We start from the raw sequence: 25,366 nt of genomic DNA on the forward strand, positions 1-25,366 counted from the left end.
TATAAGCTACATTGGGCTATCCCCCGGCATCGGACCTAAGTCCAACATACGCTAACATACATGAACGGGTCGGCATTGGTGCCTTCGACCCATTCCTACTGGAAGAAAACTTACCTCTCAAACTGGATGGTGAACTCGTGTGTGAGGAATCTCTGCTGGCTACTCCCACGAATCCCCGACTTAGTCAGAAAATCTAATAATCTTGCTTAGGGTAGAATTCTCATTTTACCCTTGGTCAAAGTTAACATTTTGGTTGACTCGACTCGCCGAGTCAGCATATTGACTTACCGAGTTCTAAGTACTTATAACCCTGAATCCGCGATCCAACTCACTGAACCAACCCCCTGACTCGCCAAGTTCTAGCATGCTCAGAAACGGGACAATACATCTCAACTCATCGAGTTCATTTATGGACTTGACGAGTCCCTCTGTCTGTTTGGGCCCTCTTAACAGATTAAGCCCTTACACTCTATTCTCAAGCTCCAAACTACTTCTACATGATGGGATTGTCCTCTTAAGGGTAAAATTTCCAGCTTTACCCGTTTACAACCCGTCTTAATGGGTTTAGCCCCAAACCCCAATTCCTTAAGTTTTAAATCTTTGTCCAAAGGCATTATCACTCCAAACCAAAATGTAGAAACTGAGATCTAGGTCCTAAACACCCAATGAGCACGTAAACTCTCAAACTTTACATCCATGCATGGCCATTTTGGGCTAAAAAGGGCATGAGAAAGTCCTTAAGCTTGCATGGGGATTCCATGGTCATAAAGTTTGCACATTTATGTCATGGAACCCCTTCTAGATCCTAGATATGAAATATAAGTCACTTGGGACGTCCAGATCCCAAAGACCAAGGTTCTTGAACCAAAAACCCTCATAAAATGGAAGTAAATATATCTAAGAAAAGAATGATCAAGTTAGAGACTTGATTACCAGAAAATGTAGCAAATGGAGTGTAGCTTCTGGATCTACTCCTTCCCTCTTAAGCCCTCTATCTTCTTCTTCTTTTACAAGCTTCAAAATGCACAAAGATCACTCAAAATGGCTCACACACTCAAGGAAAGCTATAGGGTTTTGTGGATTATGTTTTAGGACAAGGAGGCTAGAAATGAGGCCACGGGGTGGGGATTAAGATGCTTAAATAGAGTGCAAAACCCCCAAAATTAGGGTTTCAATCTGGCCGAGCTACTTGTCGAGTCGGGGGTTCTTAACTCGTCGAGTAAATAGCTCAAACCTCACGTATAGTTTGCCCTCCACTCGACGAGTTAAGGATACCAACTAGTCTAGTCCCTCTGTCAAAATAAATAAATAAATAAATAAGTTAAATGTGTACCAGGAACTAGGCGTTACAAATTCCATTTTTGCTTGGATATGGGATTGGATGTTTTGCAGGTTCCACCATTTTTTGTTTGGTTGTTACAGGTTGACTTTTTGCAAGATCTTTAGATTCTTTGGATGTGTATTTTGACTTAAATGGATAGGTTTAGTTTTCATATTTGATATTTATTGAAGAAAAAGGTAGTGGGTTCTCGAAGGCTTCACCAAAGATGTCAACCGGAGGGTGAGTGACAAGGATGAGAACGATTGGGGTGAGGTAGTGTGTGGTGGTTACGTGACCTACCTTATTATTAAACATTTTTTTAACAAAAAATTAAAGAAATAAAAAATAAAAAATAAAAAGAGTAATATAGTCTTTTATTGTCTAACAAGGACGACCTAGTACTTAAATATATAATGGGGATTGTTCGAATTAATATATATATATATATATATATATATATATATATATATATATATATATATATATATATATATATATATATATATATATAAGGTTAGGTTCATGTGATACCACTATATTTTGTGAGATGGAGAGACACAATCCTAGTCACTCATTTTGTAGATAAAAAATATTTTTAAAATGCAAAATAATTGAAAATTTTCGAAAAAAATTTTTAACTGTTATTTTCGTCACTTTTTTAATCCAAAAAAAATAAATAAATAAAAAATTACCGTTTTTTTTTAAATATCGGTGAAATATTCTAGTATAATATTAAAATGTTCTAGTAGAATATTAGAATATTTATATATCTGATAAATCTACTAGAATATTCTAACATTCTAAAAAATGATATTGGAATATTTACCGTGTAATATTTTATTAGAATATTTCATGTATTTTTCAAAAAAAAAACGGTAATTTTTTTTTGGTAAAGAACATGATGAAAATAATAATTAAAAAGTAATTTTCGGATTTTTACTTTTACTTTGCATTTTAAAATTATTTTTACGGTCTCCAAAATTAATATGGTCTCAAATGAATATATATATATATATATATATATATATATATATATATATATATATATATATATATATATATATATATATATTACCGAAATATATAGATTACCTCAAGGGATCATGTAATTTACTTAAAAAAAAATCTCCAGGAAAGTCCTATAATTTTATTATAATTTATGAAAAAATCTCAAACTAATTTTTATTTACAGAAAACCACAGAATATCGGATTAAACTTCGAAAAAAACTCTTTTTGGCCGGTTTCGTCGATTTAGCCGGTATTCTGCCCTTTTTTGTTAGTTTGCTCAATAATATTAGGATTTTTGTAAAAATTACTCGATAACCAAAATATCGGGACTTTTCTGAAAATTACTATGAAATTAATGGATATTATTATTAACAAATATTTATAAAAATAAAAAATATTTTTATTATAAACAAAGGAAATACATTTTTTTTCTAATTTCTAGGAATAGAATGGTCGACTATGTATTTCTTTATTGTTTGTTGACCACTTCAAAGTCTCTATGTTCCTCTTATGTATCGTTGTGGGTGTCATAATGAGAAATACATTGTTAGGCGTGACCAATACAAGATTTGATAATACTTATTAATACACAATCAATAAGTGTCTACATGCTATTAAGCGTGACGCTATATGATCACATTTTATTAGAAAATATCATTACACAATGATTCTTGTACATATAGATCTTTCATTATGTTCTTTAACTTAACTACCACATAACCTCCATGCATTATCTGGTAACAACCATCAAATTACATACATCTATAGAGAGTGAAAAGTAAACTTTAAATGACAATTTAAATAGATAATCACCCTTCACTTGTTTCCATATAAACTATCATTCACGATTTACTTTTTACATTTGATAGATGTGTGTTAGTTGATAGTTGTTAACATATGAGATATGGATGTTGAGTGGTAGTTAGGTTAAAACAACAAAAGAGAAACACCAACATTAGAGGAAAATAATTGAGTACATGTCACCATCATATCCATAACAATGCATAGGAGGAACATAGAGAGTTTGAGTGGTTAGCAAGCAATAAATGAGTACTTAGACCACCAATTTATTCCTAAAAATTAAAAACAAATATATTTTCGTTTTATATAATAAAAATATCTTTTACGATTATGAATGATTTGTTAATAATAATATCCATTAATTCCATGATAATTTTTAGAAAAATTCCAATATTTTGGTTATCAAGTAATTTTTTTGAAAAGTTCCAAAATTTTGAGCAAACTAACGAAAAATGACAGAATATCGGATAAATATGCGTAACCAGCCGAAAAGGATTGTTTTGAAGTTTTAACCGGTATTATGTGTTTTTCTATAAAACAAAATTTAGTTTGAGACTTTTTCATATATAATTTAAAATTTTAGGATTTTTTTTAAGAGTTTTCCTATCTAAAAAATTGCATCCTTAATTTTAAAATACGAAAATGTTAAGGCCCGAATTATGGCCCAATACCAAGTTCGTCTTGGCTAGCCTATTTTCATCATCAACGTTATTACTAAAATACCCCCACCAGTTCTCTGAAGAGCTGATAAGGCTGTTGCCATCGAGGAAGAGGATAACAGCAACCAAGAAATCTTGAAGACATGGCGTGTGTATCATCTGTGTGTACAAGATTTGGAGCACACAGTACAATAGCTTCGCTCCCTTTCCTCAATGCTTCACGAGTAACAAGAAGCTCTCTCTCCCTAAAACCAGCTGCTGCTGCGCCTAATTCCCCAAACACATCTGGGCTTCTCCACTGTTCCTTCGTTTCTTCGTCTTCCCCACTCTCTCTTTCATCTTCATCGTCATCCACATTCGCAGGTAAATTTTCATCTCCCCAGTTATGAACTTAAAGCGAAACCCCATTCTTTCACGTGGGCAATTTGGTTAACGAGTATGTGGGGGGTTTGATTCATTTCACTGAAATCTAGGGTTTATCCTGTTTTAGGAGATTGATCAATCAAGATTCCGAAATTACTATTTTGGTTGATAGATATGCAAAATACATCTCATTTTGAGTTGAATTCTATGCTAATTTGTATTTTGTTTTAAGGATAATGTGCGCACAAAACAAAATCAATCAAAGTGGACAATGCAGTTTTGTAATTTGAATCTCGACTAAAAGGGCTTTGCTAAACACCTACTTAAGAGTTAAGACCCAACCCTAAGCAATTATTTAAAAAAACTCGATCCACTTAACTTTTTTATAAAGGGTGTAATGTAAGAAAGAGCAACATACCTGCATTGATTTATGTTTATTATAGCATCTTTGAAACATAAAAAGAAAATTGAAAGTAGAATGGTGTGATAGGTTCATCATTGGGGTTGGACTTGAGTTCAAGGAGTGGGATGGAGGCGGTGAAGCGGCGGGGATTGGTGGTTCGGGCGGGGAAGAAGTTTCAACTTGCTCAAACAAAGAGGAACAGATCACGAAAGTCATTAGCAAGAACTCATGGATTTCGTTTGAGGATGAGAACCACTAATGGAAGAGCTGTGTTGAAGCGTAGGAGAGCCAAGGGTCGATGGATACTTTGCACCAAATCTAATCCTAGTAGTGGAAAACGTGCTTGAGTCGAATGATTGAATTGTTACTACTTTTGGGTCCATGATGATCATGATGATGATATTTTTGTTTAATGTGTATTTGTTTAATTTGTGTAATCTTGGTTTAATTTCTAGATGTTGAAACGTCTCTTTGATTATCAAGCAATATATCTTGAAAAGTTGTAACTTATTTTTTCTTCATACTGTTAACTTGATTGTCAAAGCGGATTCTTAACATTTAGATTCAATAAGAGGCATATTAAACAACCCCTAAGTCATTGTGTCTAGATAAGTGCTTAACCTATTAAGCTCAATAAGTGAATCACAACAATATACAACACTAGCTCTCTATATGCTTGAAATACAACAATATACAAAGCTAATCCCTTGTAAACAAAAACGCTATAACATGAGTGTATACACTTGTGCTAGGTTTCTACTTTACAATCTACAGAATAAATGGATCACGATTTTTTTTTTTTCAAATACAATTGTTATTGCATTGTTGATTTATCAATTTTGTTTTAATAAATTGGAAAGAGCTTGTATCAAAGATGTTGGTTCATAAACTACGCCCACCTTTGGATCTTTCATTGATTCAACACTCACCTGCAACAACAATATTCATAATTTATATAAAATTTTTTTACCAATTTATGCAAACTCACAGAGATATAAACAAATATAAAAATACATACCACGTGTACAATTCCTAGTGTAGCCAAGGATTTCATATCTACAGGAATTTCACCATCTTTTGGCACAAAAATGGTGTTGATATATTCACTAGGCTGCGAAAAAAACACACACACACAATTAGTAAATAAAGAAATGAAAATGTTTTGATTTTTATTGATGACTTACATTGTTTTTAAGACGATTATCAAGATGTCCATAAGTTCTATTAAGAGCATCTGTAATGGCAGTAACAAAGCAAGAGGCTCCAAATCCACTAGTTTCTCTATCACAACTACCATTCATCACAAGTACCTGATAATTTATTTATATAATTCAAAATAATAAATATATATATATATATATATATATATATATATATATATATATATATATATATATATATATATATATATATATATTGTGATTACATCTCAACCATTATTTTCTCAATTAATTTTCAGACATCAGTTATTTAGACAATTTTTTAACACAAAAAAAAAAAAAGGCCTTACTTTTGCACATGATCTTGAAGCTATAACCTCTCCAACTCCTAGTAAAACCTGCATCATAAGAACTTAATAAGTCATTAGTCAAGAAACAAAATAAATAAAGAAAGAAAGAAGAAATATGTGTTAATTGTTAAATGGGTGGTAATTATTGAAGAAGAGATTCAGTTACAATCCATGTTATTAAAGAAACATTTTACCTAAAGATTACAAGTATGAAAATCAAGAACCCTAACATTTTATATAAGGATTAGATTACAACGATTGAATAATTAGAGTTTAATTAGGGTTTTGGACTTACCAAAGAAGGGCAGATGGAAGTAAAGAGGGATCCCATACCATAAATAATGCAATCAACATTTCTCAACTGTTCTACAACAGATGGATTTACAGTGGGAAACACCTGCATAATCACCACTCCTCAACAATTTTGCAATAATTTTTTTTTTTTTTTACCAATTTAACCCTTTAAAATAAACAAGATGAATCACCTCATGCAATAAATTGCTTCCTTCACTTGACATGTAGAAAACCCTCTTTATTCTTGAAGGTAGTGTGGAAGAATTTTCCTGTATGAAAGATTCAAACAGTTAAAAAAAAAAAAGGTAAACTTAATGAGAAATCCCAAAAAGAAAAGCCATATGAGATAATTGAAAGTAGAAAGTTATGATTTTTTAAATTGCTTAATAAAAATGTAGACTTTACCTTATCTATAAGTTGCAATGATCCATTAGTGGGATGAGAGATCTCATTCTGACCACGTATTATCATTCCATCCTAAACTTCATAACAAAAACAGCATGTAAAAAGATTAGTAATTTGACATTCTCTTAAACTAATAAAACAACTTAACTTTTTTTAAAAAGAAAAAAGATGATTTTTTTATCCTACCCATAATTCACAACCTAGAGTAAGGCGATCATTAGTGGATATAACTGGAAGAACAAGACTTTCTGTTGGAATCTGGGAAACACGTGAAAACAAAAAAATTGCAGCATCCAAAGACTGAAAGAATATACGCGCTCCTGCAAAGAAAAAGTTACCAATGCTGGAAAAACTGATTCCAGTTAGTTTCTTGTATGATGGAATGGAATCGTTCATTCCATTCATTCAATCCATTGGAATGAAAAAGATGACATTTATACATACCTTCCATTGCTAAAACAAAATGACTCGTTTGTTCTTCGAAGGATCTGTAAGAAAAGAAGAATACTAATAACAACTCATTTCAAAGATGTGTGAATGAACAATAATAAATACAACACATTAATGAAGATAGGAACCTGGTTCTGAAAATAAGCAAGAAAGGCGCGAATGGTTTCTCTGTAGGACTTGGAAACATCTTTCCATAAAGAATGTTCTCCTTCTACAATACTGTACCTGTTCAAAAAAGACAAAAATGCCCTCGTCATCAAGAGCTGAAATTGGGGAAGGAGCTCAGCTGCTTAAGTGAAATTTAAGGAAGTTACCATTCTAATTTGGCTTCTTGTGCATCAAGAGGCAACCTGTAACCAAGTAAGTTCCTCACTGCAAGAGCCTCTGAAGTACTTTGATCGGATAATCTCAAGCATCTTGATCGTATGTCTCCAACTGCTGGACCACCTGAAATTGGGAACATGAATTTGCAATTAGATCTATAAAAAGGAACATCGAACACCACGTAAATGTTAGGAATTGCATAGGTAGAACAAAGTAAATCTGTTTGTGGAGGTTTCATGGAAGAAGAAATGTGTTGATGGGAGACCAATTGAGAAAAGGATAATTGTAAAGTTTACCTAGAACACGAACAATCTCAGCTGTACTTCCACCATCATCAGAAACAGGAAGAACATGAGCAACACAAGTTGTCAGCTTCTTAAGCTCTTCGACGACGCCATTAAAAGCCGTCCCCCCTGTAAGAAGAACCAGAATATTTAATATCGACAAGCCGCTTCAAATTTTACAATCATTCTAGAATTGCATCAAAACACCCGCTACATATTTAATTTTCCCTAATTTCGTGTTTTTTTTTTTTATTGTTAAAATACACTTTTCGATCAAAATCGCAAGGTACATTACGAAATTATTGAAGAACAAGTGAAATCAAAAGGAGATTTGAGATTTGTACCTGAGAAAACAAGAATGGAAGGTTGGAAAGAGGAAGCAGTGGGGGAAGGGTGAACGTTGACGGAATTAAGGGACGCCATGGGAAGCGATCTTGAAGATGACAGAGAAAATTGGATTGGAAGTGGCAGTAGGGGCTTAGAAAGAGGAGGGGTGCCCAATTTCAACAAACTTTCCACCATGTTTACCCACTTCAACTGTCTACTCCAAGTGTTCCTTCCATAGAAGGAATGGGAATTGGAATTGAATGGACTTTGTTCACCTCCTATTGCCTTACCCTTACCCTTCCTCCATGAGAATATTATTGTAAACTAATAGATTTTTTATTTTATTATTTTGTATGTATTTCAATTTGTTATTAGAATCTCAAGAATTTGTATATTTGCATAAGTTGGTTAAAGATTAATTTACAACATAAATTGGTAATACATTGAAACAATATTGTATCACCTCATTAAAAGTCCATTTTGTTGAACTAATCATATTTGTGAAAAGAGTATTTTATAGCAAAAATATTAATCTTAAGGAGTGGGTTTTTATTTGTTAAGAAGGCAAATTACATGAAATAGTAAGATACTTGTTTCTACCAAAAAGACTCTAATATGTGTGTTGTATGGACGGTGTTACATGAAGTATAGTATATTACGATGGCTATGTCAAACATTTGTATCCAGTTTAACATGCAGTTTAAGACATGCGTGACATCTCTCTCTCATGATATAAAACAGGTGTCGCCACAATCATCCTATGTGGAGCTGATATGGATGGTCTTTGTCATAATAAAACCACAACACCACTCCAATTAGTTTAATATACTAGATTTTTTATCCACAATAACAATTGATTTACATTTATTATTGTTAGTACTTAATAGCAATATGCGATTTGAAACAATGGTTGTTGTTGAATGAACTCTCAAATTACAATTATCGAATTAAATGTTGATAAAATATATGATGCAACCACACACAATCAATGTGTACATTAGTCATGTTGAATGTTGCATGTCCTAAAGCAATAATATTTGGAAATTTATAAAATGATCATGTCGAATGTTTCATTTTATTTATCAAAATTAGTTTATCAGCTAATTTTAACAAGCATCGTTTTTTATTAGCTATCAACTAGTTTTTTAATTATTACTAATACATCGAACTAGATTCATGCTAAAGTTGAAATACTGATAGGTAGGACATCCACAAATAGGTTTATACTTCTCACATTTTGCCCAATTTCAATGTGAAACAGGAACATAGTCTAAGCACTTTTTTGATTAATTTATTTACATCATAGTCAAAAATAGGGATGTTATTCGGGTCGGAACCGAACTAAACCGACCCGAACTCGAATAAACCGAAAATTGAATAAGTGTAATTATGTGAACCGAAAACCGAACCAAATAACCAATACGGGTTCGGTTCGGTTCGGGTATTATTCGATTCGGTTCGGTTCCGGTCCGAATAACCCAAATAACATGTACAAGATGATTAAAGAACCGAATAACCCAAATATTTACAATGTGATTATAAGTATTGTATTTGTATGACTTTTGTAGCTTATGATAAACACAAATAACACGGATTAACTATTCTTGATATATAAAATGTAAATGTAACACCCAAAGTTTTAAAGGCCAAGAAGGGAAAGAAAAGCCCTAATTTTAAGGGTCGACTCGGCGAGTCCAAGGAGGGACTCGGCGAGTCCGAGCGGGATCCGGGTCAAGGTGTAAGTGGCCAACTCGGCGAGTCGGCCAAGTGGACTCGGCGAGTCTGGTCTGTGCAAGGAAAACCCTAAATTCGGGACTTTGGGCGCTATTTAAGCTTCTTATTCTCTCCATTAGGGTTCCTTAGAGCCTCCCTTGTTCAGAAAACGAAGCCTAAGCCTCCATTGTTGTACATTCAAGCTTCCAAGCCATTTTTGGGTAATTTGAAGGAAGAAGAAGGAGGGGAATCAGTAAAGCTTTAAGGATTTGCTTCAGATCTGGAGTTTGTGGAACCTTTCTGAAGTATTGAAGGTATTAAGTCATTTCCTTCCCTTAGATCAAATCTTGGTTGTGAGTTTTGGGGCTTTTAAGCCATGATTAGCCACCCTTATGGGTTAGAAGCCGGATCTGGAGTTGCTACTTCAGATCCAAGTGTGTTATGGTCTGGAGAAGCATAAAGTAACAGCCATTGAGTCGATTTTGAAGCCCATTGGCCTTAAACCCTAGTTTATGGTATATTTTCCCTAGATCTCCTTCTCTAAACGTAAAGTTTGCAACTTTACGTGAGGAATAGGCTTGGGAAGGGTAGATCTATAGTTTGGAGTCCATGCATGACTCAAAAGTCCTCTGCATGTAAGGAGAACTGAAGGGACTCGGCGAGTCCTTTGAGTGGACTCGGTGAGTAGCATGAAGTTGTGGAGAAACTCGACGAGTGGGATGAACGACTTGTAGAGTCGTATGAAGATTGCCTTGTACTCGGTGAGTCTGTTCTTGGACTCGGCAAGTCAGGTCGCGAAACCCCAAACCCTTCGAGTTGAGACTCGAATCAGTGAGTCGGGTGGAGACTCGGTGAGTTGGATAGGTCAGGACTCAAAAATCGGTAGACTCGGCGAGTCATGGGCTGACTCGGCGAGTCGAGTCGCGAATGGAGGGAATCGGATCATTTTGACTCGGCGAGTAGGGTTGACTTGGAAGGTTGACTTTGATCAGGACTTTGATCTTGGACCAGGGTTGACTTGGTTGTCTTTCGGGGGTCAGTTAGACTCAGTGTTGCTTTGATATTGGTAGTTCGAGGAGCAAGGGGAGCAGGAGTTTCGTGAGTTGTCGGGTAGCAGCTAGTGAGATCATCAGCAAGTTCAGCCAGCGCAGGTGAGTTTCCCTTTGTGTAAATGGGCCTAAGGCCACAATGCGGGCCCATGTAGTTATGAGTAGAAGACCTGGGGGTTAGCCCTAGGCACAGTATGCTAGTATGATATTCAGGTCGAGGTCCAGTAATAGCGAGCGGGTGCCCAAGGATTCGTTTGTATGCTAGATTATACTTGTTGTCTGTGTGATACATGTATGTGCCTGGTAGGGAGGTGGGTATGGGCGAGGTCCCGTATCTCACCAATAGCAGAGTGTGGATGGGGTTCCATATCTCATTAGTAGCAGGATATGGGCGATGCCCAAACTAGAGCAGGAGTGAGAGTGGGCTAGGCCCGTACCTCACTACCATTAGGAGCGTGGACGAGGTTCCATGACTCATCTGTAGCAGGACATGGGTGAGGCCCAGGATAGGCGAGGCCTTAGGACAGAACCAGTTGCATGTGTTTAGTTATGTGCTGTGAAATGTTTATGTGTTATTATTTATTGGTGGGCGAGGCCTTGTGGCAGGCGAGGCCTAAGTTAAACAGATCTGTATCCGAGCGGGGCTCGAAGCCAGGCGGGGCTGTTGAAGTGGGCGAGGCCCAAGGTAGGGGGCGAGGCCCAAGATAGAGGACGTGGCCCAGTATGTGCAGTATGTGGTTATGCAAGGTATGTGGTAGGGTGGGGAACTCACTAAGCTTCGTGCTTACGGTTTTCAGTTTTGGTTTCAGGTACTTCCCGTAGCGGAGGGAAGAGCTCGGGGTGATCGCATGGCACACACCATAGATTAGACAGCCTGGGAATGTTTACTCTGATAATAAACATGTGTTTTGAAAACTTATACTCATATTATGTTTTGGAAATGATGATTTTACTTTAAGTAGTGATTTATTAAAAGAAATTTTTGGTCTTAAATTTTGGGTCGTTACAGTAAAATTCAACCACCACATTCTTAAGATATAGTTATTAAGCAACATATTAAACACTAAACATTAAACATCTAAAACACCCGAAAATCTATCGATAAGTATATAAGTTTCAAAAGATTTTTACCACAAAAGATTGGTTAGTTTTAGACTCTAAAGTCTCAATTAAGTCGTAATACCACAAAAGAGAGTGTTATGACTCTAAAAGTCTAAACTCTAAAATACCACTAATCGACTGATCGTTATCCTCATCCTCCTCAAATACAAGTTCATCTTCCCCCTCTATTTCAACAAACTCCTTATAAAACCTAGCATCATTTTCCTCTTTAGGTTCATCTACCAAATAGGGTTGTCTAGCTCTAGCTCTACCTTGTGAGCTTGACTCAGCAACCCAACAGCCCCTTGCATCCCCCTTTACCTCCCACCTGGTGTTGTTGTTCTTCTAGTTGTTAGATGAACCAACTCATCCACCCCCATAGCCTCTGCCACAACATCCCATCTCAAGTCATCACCCACAAACACGAGACCATCATCATCAATCGCCAACCACTCAAACGGGTCATGTATGTGCGAGTCTTCCAAGATGATCGGGTCGATCATATCCCACATATCATAGCTCCTCCTTAATGCTCGACTATATTTTATGTAAACTAAATCATTTAGTTTTTGTCATTCAAGACGGTTTCCTTTTTTTGAATGGATCTACACAAATAAAATTAAACCATTAGTATATAGTGCAAGGGATAGTAATCTTAAAAATGAACAACTTACATGTTCAAAAACCCTCCAATTACGCTCACACCCTGATGAACTACAAGTAAGACTCAACACCTTCACAACAAACTTCTTAAGTGTTGGTGTTGATGATCCATATTGCATCCACCATTTCGCTGGTGCACGTGTTGTTCTTAATGTAACAGCCATATGTTGCGCAAATAACTCTTCTGCACTGGTATATATAAAGAGCTCTTGGTGAATCTTGGTCTCGTCTTCTTCCGATAACATCTTAGTATGCATGCCATCAAGCCCTTAATCACCTCACTATCTTCTTTCACTCTTGGGTTGTTGTAAAAAATTCTTGGATTCAGATAGTGACTAGCCGCATGCAAATCTTGGTGAAGTTGACAATTCCACCTATCTTTAATGATTTTGAAGAAAGCTTTGTATTTGTTAAATTTGTTGTTGAATGAGTATGCAATCTTCTCCTTTGCCCTATCCATGGCTTCATAAATGTACCCCATAGTCGGCTTTCTTTCACTATCTACCAATCGAAGCACCGCTAGTAATGGTTCACCAACTTTGACAACAATATCAATGTTAATCCAAAAACTAGGTGAAAAAATAGTTGCAACACATTGAGTTCCTCCCTCCTCCCCTTTGAACCTGCTTTTGTTCCAAGCTTCAAACGTGAACAACTTCTTCAAACTTGTCTTATGACTCCTAAAGCAATTTATAGTTAAGAGGGCGGTTGCAAACCGGGTCTTTGCGGGTCTAATTATATCTCTTTGACTTGTAAAGTCTCTCAACATATTCAACAGCAATGTACGGTTGTAAATGTAAGTGTTAACCGCAATTGCTTTGTCTAGTGTCTTCTTAAGATTAGTCACTTTGAAGATGTCTTCAAGCATGAGATCAATGCAATGCGCAGCACACGGAGTCCAATAGATGGGTGGATATTTTGCTTCCACCATTTTCCCCACCAAAACATTGTTGGCAGCACTATTTGTTACAATTTGAACTGCATGAGTGGGTCCAGTTTCTTTGATGAAGTAGTCAAACAACTTAAACCAATTCTCTCCTATTCAAACGGCAACAAAAATAGTCAATAATAGTCTAAAAAAGAGCGAATAACAGTAAAAAAACATAAACAACCAATGCTAGAACATAATAGTAAAGTACATAACAGTCAATAACAGATTAATCTTTCATGGTACATAACATAAACAACATAGAAAAATGAATATAAACATAAGTAAGGTACATAACATAAACAACATAGAACATAAACATAAGTAAAAAAACAAAAACAATGAATACTTGTATGAGAATAAGAGGATGCATCTACAGATTCTAGAAACATGCTTCCTCGTGGAGTATTCACTAAGAAGTTGATAAGTGCTCTTCCTTTCCGGTCCCTCCAACCATCAGCCATCAAAGAACACCTAATTGCCTTCTCCGCGGTCTCATTAAGTATCAAAAGTTTCTTTGTGTGCTCCTTCTCTAGCTTCAATAGAGGAACACGTACCTCATGGTAGCTAGGGGTTTCATATCGGGACCATGTATAGCAATGGCTTCAAGTGCGGGCCCTAAACTATCATACTTCACCGTGTCAAATGCAAGACTTGCATCATACATCCAACGGGCGAACTTCTGAACCGCGTCACCTCTTAGTTTTTTGTGAAGTGGGTTATGTTCGAGGGTTCCCACCAAGTACCCCTTCTTCTTCCCTATTTCATTGGATGGCCTAAAATTAGTATCCAAAGCGCCTTTTACTTTCTTGTTGTGTAGGGTTGACTTGGAGGACGAAATAGCCCTCTTGCCTAATGAGAAAGGAACCTCACCAGCTTCTTCTTCATCTTTATCATTTATATCCACCACATCATCATCAAAGTGAGGAATGTGATTCCTTTCAACTTTATCTTGTTTTTGTTTCTCAAAAATGTCTTTAAAAAGTTTCCTAACATCTAGTGGAACTCTAAGACATTTGCAAACTGAAGTGGAATCACCAGCAAGGTGATGTTTATGTCTTATAATCCCACCTTTAGCAACATTTGGACAGTAATTACACAACACCCAGTTTATAGCTCCTTCAACTCTTTTGCCATGTTTCCAGCCAATATCATCCTCTTTTACACCAGGAGGCATGCCTGAATTGATCAGAAGATAGAAGTCAATATCATAAGAATCACATAATCAAAGATCATACAATAGAATTCAAAGAATCTCAGAATTTAGAAGATAGAAGTTAAAACCTGAAATTGATCAGAAGATAGAAGTTGAAGTCTTACCTTTTTGAAGTTGAAGTCTTGCAGAATTGATCAGAAGATAGAAGTTAAAAGCTGAAATTGGAAGAAATTAGTTAAAGCCTGAAACCGAGAAGTTAGAAAAAAACAAAGGAATTTAAAAGTCTTGCCTTTTTGAAGTTGAACAATCGAGATGGATTCTGGAGTAGTTGGAGTCGTCTGGGGAGAAAGGGAGATGTGTTGTTATCGCTACTCTCGCAGAACTGGGAAATAACCCGCCAAATCGATTTTGGCGCCATCGTACAATCTTAGGTCGATTAGACAGGAAGACACGAAATTGACTCTACTATTCCCCGCCTATACCAATTCCGACCCTAATTGCTAAGTATCTTAACGATTTAAACAAAAAAAAAAATCAATTTTGCCTGATCGCTACACACGCTATTTCATAGCTACATGCATGGTAGCGACCCAACAAAGCTACACTACACTATTCGCTATAGCGAGGGTAGCGATCGCTATTAACAGCCATCTACTTAAGGCAGTTTAAGTTACCTTTGCCTATAACAACTTGAGCTATTTGGACAGGTTTTAGGAAAACCATTTTCAACTTCAGAATCCACAAATTTTGTTGTCCTTGTCTATTTTCTAGATAGATGACTATGTCTACTCATATATCTTGTCTATTTGGTACTTTAATATAAAAATTAACATTCATATATTTTTCAAAAAGCAAACCACCAGTTTTTATGCCTAAAAGTGTTCTTCACACATTATCACAACTTGAATTTCTCAATAAACCGTACATTATAGATAACAACAAAAAATAGCTTAACTTTAACCAAGGCGTAAAGTATTTTCATAAAAGAATATAAATGAAAATCAAATATCATCAAAGGACCATTTTTGTTGTTTTCACGGATAAATGAACCAAACACAATCATATCTATCCAATAACAGAAGGGTCTAACTGTAATTTCCACAAAAGTCATCCATCCATAAAGAAGTTGTTTAAATTTCCAGTTTTTGTACAATTGTCAACGTATTTCATCACGTGCCGTAAAAACAGTGTCAGATTTCAACACAATCATCATCATCATTATCAGTCTCGTTATCCCAGTCAAGTTCAAAAGAGTTTGCTGATTTCATGAGCTCCGTTAGTCCTGTTAAATCCTCCAAATAAGTAGGATGATTAATAGCTTCTAGAACAAATTCCAGTCCCCTTTTCCTATACTCTGAAACCACCTGAAAAAAAAAAAATTATATAATATTATTCTTTATTGTATTTTTATACATTGTAAAATTGTGAAAATTATACTTACAATCGGGCAACAAGCAGTGCAACTATTTGAGGAATGGCCCACAAGTATCATTTGAGAAAACTGCGAGAGGGCCCCACGGATCTGATGTGGTAATATCCCAAGAGCTTGTTCGCTGTTTAAACTATCCAAAGAGTTTCCAAATTCAGCTTTTGCTGATATCCTGTACAAAAATACATGCACCAAAATTTTAAAAATTAAAAAATAAAAGGAATATGTTTTGGTTTTGTTCCGAAAATACCCTTACCCATGAGGATGATGCAAAATCCCAACCAAAAGTTCAACCGCAAGGGCGGATGCGATAGGGGCAAGTCCAGGGCGTGTCACCGTGCATTGTTGGTCCAAAGTGCGGTTAGCTGTTGACTGCATTTTAAAAATCAGAAAAATGAAATCTCAGTTTTATGATCTATTAAAATAAGAGTTAAAAAGGAAAGGAGGAAAGTAAATGTTATACATCCACAGGGGCAACAACGTCATTACAAAAGTAACAACCGAGTCTCGGCTTGCTATCTTTCTGTCCGAGTGACATTTCTTCAACACCAGCAGATAAAGAAGAGCCAACAACAGTCTCAGTCTCGGCTTTTGATGATGTATTTCTGTTGAGTAGTGGGCCCGCACCATGGCGCATTACCAAGAAACTATCAAACCCCAATGCCCCCGTAATTGTAACCTGAAACATTAAACTAAAACTATAAATGCCATTTGGCAAGGGCATAATGGTAGGAAACTGTCGAATCCAAATGCATCAGTATTAGAATAATAAAGTAAGTACAACAGGGAAGCAGAAAAGTACAAGACTAACCTTATTAGCATTGGCACATAAAAGAGTTGGAAGCCACCTACTTTCGCGTGTATCAGTCAGCAAAAAAACAGCATCATGAGACTCGATTAAATCACAAAGACGTTTGCAGTCATCAATCACTTTTTCCTCTTCTTGTCTAGCAACTGGATGCCCAGGCATAGGTATTGCCATCACTACCCCCTCTGCTTCCTACAAACAAATATCAAAAGTAAATAATAATAATAATATTAATATAGTTTTCAAAAAGAAGAGATTAAACTAATTACCACAGCTGGAAAAATTCGCTTGAGACTTTTAACAGCTGCCAAGGCTTTGAAATCACCACCATTGAGACAATCTTCCAAGGTGTATAGGGATTGTCTTAATGGATTTGACATGGCCACTTTACCACTATCCACCAATGTTATTTTTCGCACACCCCATGCCTTCAGATACACACCAATTGTAAATTACCATTATGCCCTTGTTGTAATTTTTAGAAATGGAAAGACTCACCATAAGCATGCGTGCCACCTGGCATCCAAGGGTCCCGGCTCCCAACAGAAGGCACTTGGTGGTAGACAACATGGTCAAGTTCAAAGATGGCAGTGCTCGCCACATCATCAGTTTTAGATTCAGATCTGCAGCCGATATAGCCATCCTGTAAAAATTTAAATCACTTATATTAAAATTAAAAAAACAACACATAAGAAACACAATACAGACTACACCACCCAATATACCTAGTGGGGTCCATGGAAGTAGATAGGTTAATGCATCTAGATGATCTTTTCCCTTTATTCAGTTCCCATCCAACTGCATTAGGCACATGGTCTTGATCTTGCCATGCTGATTTAAATAAAAGTAAAAAAGACATTTCATTTTACAAGAAACACTTGGAGATTATAAGAGTCAAGAATTTGACTTTTAAAAGAGTTGACTTGTTACCCAATTTTGGCTGATCTACCTTGTGAAGGTTGGATCAGAGCTTCACCAACAAGGGATAAACCCAAATCAGCAAACCCATGGTTCTCACGATAACATAAAAACTGAATCTTTTTCAGGTTCCATTTTGCAGAAATGAAGACAAGAAAGTTGCGAAGAGGCCATCCAGGGTTGTTTGGAAGATGACTAGGATCATAGAAACCAAAGAGCATCTGTCACCGAAAAAAAAAATACCCTTTTAGAAGAGGACTAAAAGGGCATTTACGTCTTTTAGAAAGATAGATGTGTGACTGTGTTCACCTTATGGCCTTCATGTTGACAAGCTTCAAAGTCCTTTAGAGGTCTAATAGTAGCTTGCGAATTTGAAGAAATGGAAACTAAAAAGAATGGAACACCTACAAAATCATGTCTTCAGTATTTTGATATTAAGAACAAGTCAGGGTGGCAAAAAAAGAAAGTCTAAATGAGTCTACCTGCTGTTGAACTTGACATACGCCACTCATTACAGGATGCAGACACAGATTCAGCCTGTATGTTATGAAAGAACAATGCTACATCTTTAAGTAATAAAAAAAACAAAGTTGATTTACAAAGGGAAATGGGTATATATGGTCAAACCTCTTTTGGGGTGAACCATTTTGATGCTGGCTTCAAATCAACCAAAGTTGCTGGAGGATCAAGAACAACACCAGGAAAAGCAAACCAGTAATAGAAGTTAAATTTCTTGAGGTCTGCAAATGATATAAGAAGGAACCTTGAAAGGACAGAACTGTCCTCCTCTGCTTTTCCAGATCGAATATCATCCCAAATCTGGCATTCAAGAGTTTGATATTACATTCATGTATAACTGAAAAATGGATTACTAAATAGAGTTTTAACAAAAGAACAAAATTGTGTTTGATCATACCTTCTTTGCTTCAGCCTTTAACAAAGCCTGTTTATCTAGAGCATGATACCCTTCTAATGTGTTTGTGTTGTAAAGAATGCCAGGCACAGAGCATTTGTTTCTGTTCCCATGACTTGTTTTGGCTTGTTGTTCATCAGTTGGGTCAGTTGGCAAGGATTCAGTAAGCAGAGTTAGATGGCTTGATACTTGAGAATTGGAGCAAGGTGTGTAAAAACCTACAAGGATATCATTAATACAAGCAATATTAGCATGTTGACTTGTTTCAAGTATTGAAATATGGTAAAAACTTCATCAACATTAATATTACAATACATGGGAAAAGACTAGAAGATAAAGCAACATACCAGTTATTGGGATTGGAGATTCATCGGTTTTTAATTTGTTGAGTTTCAACGAAGATAATTCATGCCAAAAACCGGCATCCACAGAACTCTGAAAGGGTGCAAATTGCAGAATAGGCCCACTCTCAGTTCCCGCCATGTTTGCTGATATGATCTATAGCGTCTTACTCCAGCTGCCAATTCTATAATTCCAAGTTAGCCAACAATCTATGGCGATAATTAAACAATATAAAATTTTGTAATTAACACCAACAGCTTTGTTTCATAGTGATTCGTAGAAATCATGATGTAGTTGGATGAATTTAATGTTGAATACTACGGAGTCTGATTGGATTATACTATACAATTTGTTTCGACGAAAAATAGCAGAGAGTCGATCAACACAGCGAGAACTATATTTTCAAAGACATATTCAGAAAATTGTCAATCGAAATCGCAAGACAAATAACAAGATGAAGATATGTAACGTCAATTACATCTCGACTTATCTAAATAATTACAAATCCCTAATAACACACTACCCTCGACTGTGGAGCTAATGTTAGGGTTCTAAAATTGCATTTTAAACATCAAAGATGATGAAAATTTTACCTGATTCGCGTGAACTGGATTGGAGACGAACTGTACCGATGAAACTTCGATAATCAATCAGATTCTAGAAAATATGGAGGGGAAATGAAGTATGAGAAACGTAAATCGAGAAGACTTCAGCTAGTCTATGAAGTTTTGACCTTTTTAGAGTCCAATTTCGGATTGAGGGAGAAACAAAGCAATGTATATTTTTATATTATTTTCTATTTTCTTTAAATCCTAATGAGAATAACTTTAGGAATAAAAGTAGAACGATTCGAGAGATAAATATATGATTTTGATTTTAAATTTTGTATTTTTGGCTAGTTTTTCTTTATATCTTTTATATTTATCTTTTTTGTTTCAAACCAACAATATTATATTATCACTGTGTGATGTGAGGTCAGGGTTCAAATTTTATCATGCATATTGGTAGAATTAGATGTCAGAATAAATTTAAATTAGACCAGCCTGTTTAATACACTCGTTAATACAGACGAATTATTCAAGGGGAATTATCTGTTATACACATAAATAAGTATATATTTCTTTAATTAGTTTTAAAGTAGTGTGAAAGTTTTCTGACCGTTTTTGTTTTTATTTAAGGAATGTGACAAAGTTATTTAAGAGTTAGGACTTATCTTCCTTTTTAAAGTGAAAGTAGCATAAAGGCAAGTGAAATTAATCATGCTTTTATCATCAATAAAAAACGAAATTAATCATGCTTTTATCATCAATAAAAAAACGAGAAATACATTGTTTTTAAAACGAGAAATACTTTACAAAGGAAGTATCAGTATTCTAGGAAGTGATTTCAAGCAACAAAAACAGAAACAACCTTATGTATATATAATCACATTAACTTATTTTAAAGTATACAAGTTTGCAAGCATTTTTATTCAAATGATACAAAAATAATGTAACTTGAATATGATTTGATGAATTTAGATGACATATGCATGCTTAAATGTTAACGCCTTTGTTTGAAACCTTATTAATTCTTTTCAAACAAGAAAATATGGAGTATGCTCGGTAATAACACATGGTCTTTCTTTGGTCAAGACATCTCTTTTTATTTGTAGATACCCTTTCTCTCCCCACAATGTACCCCGTGAGTTCTTCATGAGCCAATCGTGTGACGCATCCGTTGTTTAGAATTTTATAGCTTTTCACGAAAGTTGACTGCTTCACACTAACTACCTTCCTAATAACTTCCAACATGTCCTAGAGGCACGAAAGTCTTATAGTATAAGTTTTATAGAATGAGATTGGAGCCACGAAAATCTTATAGTATAAATTTTATAGAATGAGATTGTCAAATGACAAAAACCAAAACAAAAGCAACCTTATATATATATAATCACATTAAATTCTTTTAACTTTATGTCAAATGACAAAAACCAAAACAAAAGCAACCTTATATATAATCACATTAAATTCTTTTAACTTTACAAGGTTTATATATTTTGATCTTTACAAGGTTTATATACATTTTGATTGACCGATATAAATACACATTTAATCAATGTAACTTTAACATAAGTTCAATATAAATGACATATACACACTTAAATATCAACGTCTTTGTCTAAATACTTCATGCTTTTCAAACAACGGGATAAGAAGGATCCATGGCGATACCACACAATCCTTCTTTCGCCAAGCTATCTCTTTTTATTCGTATATACCCGTTCTCGCCCCATGATGTACCCCATGAATTCTTCATTAGCCAATATTTGGTCCCATCCATAGTAGCCCCATATCCAACTGCAGTTATAGCATGGTCAAGTTCAGTTCCACAACTTCCAGTAAAAACCCCACTCGAATAAAACTGGAACTCATATCCACTTGCATCAATGGCAATCGAAACAGGTTGGTTTGCTACAGCCTGCATAAGTAAAATTGTTACGTTAAAAGTAAGACATCTAGAGAAAAAAAAAATCTTTGGATATTAAGTGATACAAAAAACTATTATTAAGATTTAAATTCATTAAAAAAAAAAACCTATAATTCTACCTATCTTATTTTTAATGCCCAAATAATAAAATATGATGTGAATAAAGAGCAAGTTGATATATATACTGGAATTAGATGTAAGATTCATGTATTATATGGATTAATTAAAAAAAATTAAATAGAAATGTCTAAATATTTAAAAACTTTGAATTTATACGAAAATAAGAAAAATAATTAATTATTAAAATTGATTTTATTTATCTTTTAAATTTAAATAATTAAACAAAATAAACTAATAAACTTTAATTTGGTTATTTTGAAATAAGAAGGTAAATCCATTAATGAAATTGATATTTATTTATTACTATAATTATTGTAATTATTACATTAAAATATTATATGTAATTTATTAAAATAGAAAAATGCATAAAATAACATGTAAAAAAAAGTTAATTCAAAATAACCATAAAATAAATTGAATGAAAATGTAACATGTAATAAAAAAAAATATTTATTTATTATTTATTATTATTTATTTATTATTTTATTATTACTATTCTATTGATTCTTGAAACTTTGTAAATCAATTTGCAAATCCATGTCTCAAACACCCTCTAATTCAAGATTCTATGAAAATACATATTTTGCCAAAAATGTCAATTTTTCAATTTCACATATTTACGTATTAGAAACATCCACAACATAATGAAACTATGCGTCGGTACGTGTATTTTTATTCCATAAGTTTCTCCTTTGTCTTATTAGTAAATATTTAAGAATATTATATATTAAATCAAGTTTGTAAATTCTTCTGGTAGTAAATATATTACTTACTTGCAACAGAGCTTTTTCGTTGTTGGCCGGAACTTTCTCGTGGCCGGAGATTTTGGCCGCCGGAATGGCTGCTTTCTTGGTGTTGCACATCCCATCTTCTCCGGTATATGGATAGACAGATTCCGCCGCTAGACCCTTTCGTTTTTCAATAAACTGGAAAGCGTTCTCCATTAGACCTCCTTCACAACCTTGATCAATGCCATCGATATCACAGTCAACTAGTTCTTGCTCCGACAACGACACCAGTTTCCCATTTTCAAGCTTGTTAATTCCTTCCATGGCTGCCACCGCCGAAAAGGCCCAACAACATCCTGTTTCCAATAAAAATGCATCAATAAATATACTTAATGGCTCTTTCTATTGAGGAAACTAAAAAGGACAATCTATATATATATATATATATATATATATATATATATATATATATATATATATATATATATATATATATATATATATATATATATATATATATATATATATATATATATATATCTAATATGGTGGTATCATAGTATGTAGTATGTATATCTTGTGTTGTGTAGTATGTATTGCACATATTTGACAAAAAAGAAATTTACCGCAATTGCCTTGGTCCTTAACGGGTGTTACCGCGCCTTCTTTTCGCCAATCAACTTCATTTGGTACCGCACTTACATTCGCGTAACGAAATAAACCGGACACCACACGTGAATCTGAATCTGGTTGTTTTTTATAACCGTTACGTGAAGCGCGAAACTCGTCATTGGTTAAATCAGCGAATTTATTGACTTCAAGTGTGTAACTTTGGTCTAAACGCGCATTATGTGCCTCAATATAGGCGACGTTGTTTTTAAATATTTGAAAACGTAACTGTTTTTCATTTTCATCTGTATAGATATGCCCGTGATGAGCCATCCACTGCTCGTGTCTGGCTATCATGGTTGGGTCGTTGAGGGTGCGTGAAGTGGCTCGGGAGGCCATGGCTACTAGAAGCATGAGCAAGGCCAAGGTCATGGCTAGGGTCGAGCCCTTTTGGTGTGAGTTGGTCATGTTTGATGTAGGATTGTTGGTGGGGGTTATATGGCATGCATGGATGGGATTTTATAGGGAAAATTTCTTGAAAGCCTCCATGCTTATCGGTTTAATAATTTTTATAAATCATATTTAAGTTAGTTTTATTTTACTCAATAAATTACTTTATATTATAATGTTAATTTGTGTAGTTATTGTATTAATAACTTTTATATGGTGTTTAATATGTTAGTAATTTATGAAATTTAGGCAAATGAACAAAATATGTTACCGATCTTCTTTTTGGTATTGGTGATGTATGTTAAATCCATGCAAAATTACGTATTTCTAGTTATTTTTTTTTTATATAGGACGTGATTTTAAACTCAATATAAAATAAGAAACTCGGCATACTAGAAGTCAATTGTTATTTTATACAACCGAATATCTTTAATTATAAGGTTATCATACAAATTTGTTAGCATTAATTTTAAAATTATTATTATATTTTTTAACATTAATTCTAAAACTATATACCCTAAGGGAATTTTATTGCAGTTTTGTTATAAAAAATTTAAGTTTTTTTTATGGCTTATACTCGTTGATATTCCTTAGGTCTTAGTTAAATATTCAGGATAATCTTGATAAACACAGCATAAAAGAAAAAACAACAAACAGGCACGATATAATGAAACTACAGCCACAAAAACTCAACTAGTGATTAAATATAGGTTAAAAAATAAATATGATTTCACAACCTATAAGTTTCGTGAAGTTTAAAAAAAAAAAAAAAAAAAATTTGTACTTTTTTTGTTTTCTGTGGCGGTTTACTTTTATGTTCAAAACATAATGCTTAGAAAACTTCCGGCTTCTATTGTTTGATAAATGTTCTTTTTTGAATAAAAAATATCATTTGACACTACAAGCTTCTAGTGTTCAGTTAAACAAAACGCTCTAAGTATAAAAGCTATATCATTTAACATTTAACAAAGGTCTGTCAACTGCCGACTACCAGCTATCATTTATCCGTTACTTGTTACCGCCAAGGTTCTAAATGACGTAAGGCGTGACGTGGCGTGGGGGCAAGGTCAAACCTCAAGCTTAACGAGACATGGCGTTTTTCAAAGCGCGATGTAAGGAGAGAATTTTGTATTAATTTAAAATTATATTATCACATAAATATAAATCTTTATTAAATATAACTACTTTTAGCAATATTAGTTCAATAACTAATAACAAAAGTTAACAAAAACCAAAATACTTGTATCTCCGATTAGAAAAAACATAATAAATAGCAAAAAACTGTGTCTCAAACGAAAAAACGCGCGCCATAACAAGTCATAACGCGTCATGGCGCACCATATCGCGTCTTGTCACACATCACGCCTAACACTAACGTTATGAGGCTTTTCGTAACGTCGAAGCCACGCCTCACGCCATGGCGCGCCTTTTAGAACACTGGTTACCGCTATTAGTTCTAACTCGGTAAGATTCAGTCTGTTTGATACCACAATTGAAAACCTTTCATTCGGTGTAGTAGTCTTTAATATGCACGTTATTAGGTATCATAAGATGTTGAGTGCTACTCAATCAACAACTATTAAAAACTATTAATATTCGTTTTATTTTTCATTATTAACCATATGTTTAAGTATTTTGGTAAACAAATACATGTGTTATTAATATTCGTTTTATTTTTCATTATTAACCATATGTTTAAGTATTTTGGTAAACAAATACATGTGTTGCGTTGGTTTCACTTATGTAGTGGGCTCCTCGTGGCCCCTCCTTTGAATATTGACGAGCTTATTTCAAGATGGGTTTTGAAGGTTTGGGAAACG

General features: G+C 34.5%; 5 protein-coding genes across 6 annotated transcripts; 1 reads left to right on the plus strand and 4 right to left on the minus strand.

The window, feature by feature from the left end:
• The first annotated feature begins 3,866 nt into the window (after positions 1–3,866).
• On the plus strand, positions 3,867–5,066 carry LOC145004536 (Ribosomal protein L34). The gene is made up of 2 exons (XM_078963471.1): positions 3,867–4,153; positions 4,644–5,066. The coding sequence occupies exons 1-2, from the start codon at positions 3,934–3,936 to the stop codon at positions 4,901–4,903; spliced, it is 480 nt and encodes a 159-aa protein (XP_078819597.1). The 5' UTR covers positions 3,867–3,933; the 3' UTR covers positions 4,904–5,066.
• Positions 5,067–5,194: 128 nt separating this feature from the next.
• MEE18 (maternal effect embryo arrest 18) lies at positions 5,195–8,455 on the minus strand. The gene is made up of 13 exons (XM_078963470.1): positions 8,168–8,455; positions 7,836–7,952; positions 7,530–7,662; positions 7,344–7,440; positions 7,210–7,253; positions 6,952–7,108; positions 6,766–6,837; positions 6,552–6,629; positions 6,362–6,463; positions 6,067–6,114; positions 5,741–5,866; positions 5,575–5,667; positions 5,195–5,485 (listed from the first exon to the last, which is right to left on the minus strand). The coding sequence occupies exons 1-13, from the start codon at positions 8,343–8,345 to the stop codon at positions 5,390–5,392; spliced, it is 1,341 nt and encodes a 446-aa protein (XP_078819596.1). The 5' UTR covers positions 8,346–8,455; the 3' UTR covers positions 5,195–5,389.
• Positions 8,456–12,330: 3,875 nt separating this feature from the next.
• Positions 12,331–15,483, minus strand: LOC145006739 (uncharacterized). The gene is made up of 6 exons (XM_078965796.1): positions 15,435–15,483; positions 14,925–14,975; positions 14,162–14,783; positions 13,954–14,078; positions 13,051–13,714; positions 12,331–12,550 (listed from the first exon to the last, which is right to left on the minus strand). Exons 1-6 carry the CDS (start codon positions 15,481–15,483, stop codon positions 12,331–12,333), a joined length of 1,731 nt encoding a protein of 576 aa, XP_078821922.1.
• A 268-nt stretch (positions 15,484–15,751) lies between these two features.
• Positions 15,752–19,947, minus strand: APG7 (ThiF family protein). 2 transcript variants are annotated; one of them, XM_078964290.1, is made up of 15 exons: positions 19,764–19,947; positions 19,176–19,354; positions 18,832–19,046; positions 18,543–18,734; positions 18,398–18,452; positions 18,225–18,319; positions 17,947–18,136; positions 17,723–17,828; positions 17,496–17,640; positions 17,267–17,425; positions 17,001–17,189; positions 16,653–16,868; positions 16,446–16,561; positions 16,202–16,361; positions 15,752–16,124 (listed from the first exon to the last, which is right to left on the minus strand). In XM_078964290.1, exons 2-15 carry the CDS (start codon positions 19,309–19,311, stop codon positions 15,951–15,953), a joined length of 2,148 nt encoding a protein of 715 aa, XP_078820416.1. In that variant the 5' UTR covers positions 19,312–19,354; positions 19,764–19,947; the 3' UTR covers positions 15,752–15,950. The 2 variants fall into 2 exon arrangements, with proteins under 2 accessions (XP_078820416.1, XP_078820417.1); XM_078964291.1 differs by having other exon boundaries at positions 19,176–19,345; positions 19,764–19,925.
• Positions 19,948–21,144: 1,197 nt separating this feature from the next.
• LOC145005184 (senescence-specific cysteine protease SAG39-like) lies at positions 21,145–23,575 on the minus strand. Its single transcript, XM_078964237.1, has 3 exons — positions 23,114–23,575; positions 22,533–22,843; positions 21,145–21,630 (listed from the first exon to the last, which is right to left on the minus strand). The coding sequence occupies exons 1-3, from the start codon at positions 23,562–23,564 to the stop codon at positions 21,349–21,351; spliced, it is 1,044 nt and encodes a 347-aa protein (XP_078820363.1). The 5' UTR covers positions 23,565–23,575; the 3' UTR covers positions 21,145–21,348.
• Between the last annotated feature and the right edge of the window lie 1,791 nt (positions 23,576–25,366).

The sequence above is a fragment of the Lactuca saligna genome, chromosome 7 (assembly GCF_052625555.1).
Source record: "Lactuca saligna cultivar CGN05327 chromosome 7, ASM5262555v1, whole genome shotgun sequence".
Lineage (NCBI taxonomy): Eukaryota > Viridiplantae > Streptophyta > Magnoliopsida > Asterales > Asteraceae > Lactuca > Lactuca saligna.